Source organism: Manis pentadactyla, chromosome 6, assembly GCF_030020395.1.
Source record: "Manis pentadactyla isolate mManPen7 chromosome 6, mManPen7.hap1, whole genome shotgun sequence".
NCBI classification, from domain to species: Eukaryota; Metazoa; Chordata; class Mammalia; order Pholidota; family Manidae; genus Manis; species Manis pentadactyla.
This window is the reverse complement of record NC_080024.1, coordinates 109,306,800-109,308,258: the sequence shown is the minus strand read 5'-3', so window position 1 is coordinate 109,308,258 and position 1,459 is coordinate 109,306,800. Positions and strand designations below refer to the sequence as shown.

The following is a 1,459-nucleotide window of genomic DNA, read 5'->3' as shown; positions in this document are numbered from 1 at the left end:
ATACACATAATCACATGCTGCTTAGCCTTCTGTTGAAAGTGGTTATTCAAATTAATACATCATTCAAAAGACTATATTCATGAGCTCTAAGAATGACACCAGTCTTCCTTTGAGTATATGATCAGAATTTTTTTTGTTTCTTCTTTTGCATTTTTATTTATTTACTTTTTTGTTCAGAAAGTCCATTATTACAGGTTATGTCCAGCCATGTGACTCCTGGGGTCCCAGAGCTCTTGGACCCAGCACACCCCCAGAAGAAGGCCTCTGCTCATGAGGTCAACAACATACAGCACATGCCTGCAGAGCAGCACACGCCTGCAGCGCAGTCTGAAGTCCTACAGCCCAAGGACATCACCACACCTGAGCAGGGTAGTGACATCTCCAATTCCACAGCACAAACCATCCCGCCCAAGCAGGGTGGCATCTTCAATTTCTCAGAAAAAAACATACTGCCCAAGCACGATGGCACCCCCGATTCTTCAGCAAAAAGAATCCTGTTCAAGCAGGCTGACATCCTCAATTTCCCAGCCAAAACCATTCTGCCAAAGAAGAGTAACATCTTGAATTTCTCGGAAAAAGCCATCCCACTAAAGCAGAGGGACATCCCCAAGTCCCCAGCCAAAACCATGTTGCCCAAGCAGGACACCCCAGCAAAAAACATCCCACCCAAGCAGGGGGACAGTCCCAGTTCCTCAACAAAACCTGTGCTGCCCAAGCTGGGCAACATCCTTAAGGTGTCAGCAAAAACCATTCTGCCTAAGTGGAGCAACATCCCCAAGTCGTCAGAAGAAACTGTGCAGCCCAAAGAAGGTGGCACCCCCAAGTCCTCAGAAGAAGCTATACAGCCCATAGAAGGCAATATCCCAAAGCTGGCAGAAGAAGCAATGGAGCTCCTAGATGTGGACATGATAAAAGTGATCCTGAGCAAGGAGGACTTTGAACTGGCACTCAAGGAGGCTGGGGAGAAGCTGGTGGTTGTGGATGTCTCAGCCACATGGTGTGGGCCTTGCGGGACCATCAAGCCCCTTTTCCGTTCCCTGTCTGTGAAGCATGAGGATGTGGTGTTCCTGGAGGTAGACGTGGATGATTGCGAGGAGCTGGTGAAAGACCTTGAGATCATCTGCATCCCAACCTTTCAGTTTTATAAAAAAGAAGAAAAGGTGGGTGAAATTTGTGGTGCCCTTAAGGAAAAACTTGAAGCAATCATTGCAGAATTAAAGTAATCATGTATTCTGAAAGCATTATCAACAGTCAGCTGTTTATAGCTTGTGATTTTTATTTACAAAAAAAGATGAGGTGTAACAAAAGTGTATGTCCAAATGGAATCTGAGTGCGAATTATGAATATTAACCCTGCCCTTTCAAAATGTAGCCATATCACTGAAGCACATTGTGACCATGTTTTTGTTGATAGGAAAGTGTGAGATTAGAATTTCCTTTGGTAGAGATTGGATAGCCAG

General features: G+C 45.1%; 1 protein-coding gene across 1 annotated transcript; it reads left to right on the top strand.

Annotated features, from left to right (window-relative positions):
• The first annotated feature begins 571 nt into the window (after positions 1 to 571).
• Positions 572 to 1,223, top strand: TXNDC2 (thioredoxin domain containing 2). Its single transcript, XM_036880734.2, has one exon. The coding sequence runs from the start codon at positions 627 to 629 to the stop codon at positions 1,221 to 1,223; it is 597 nt and encodes a 198-aa protein (XP_036736629.2). The 5' UTR covers positions 572 to 626.
• The last annotated feature ends 236 nt before the right edge of the window (positions 1,224 to 1,459 follow it).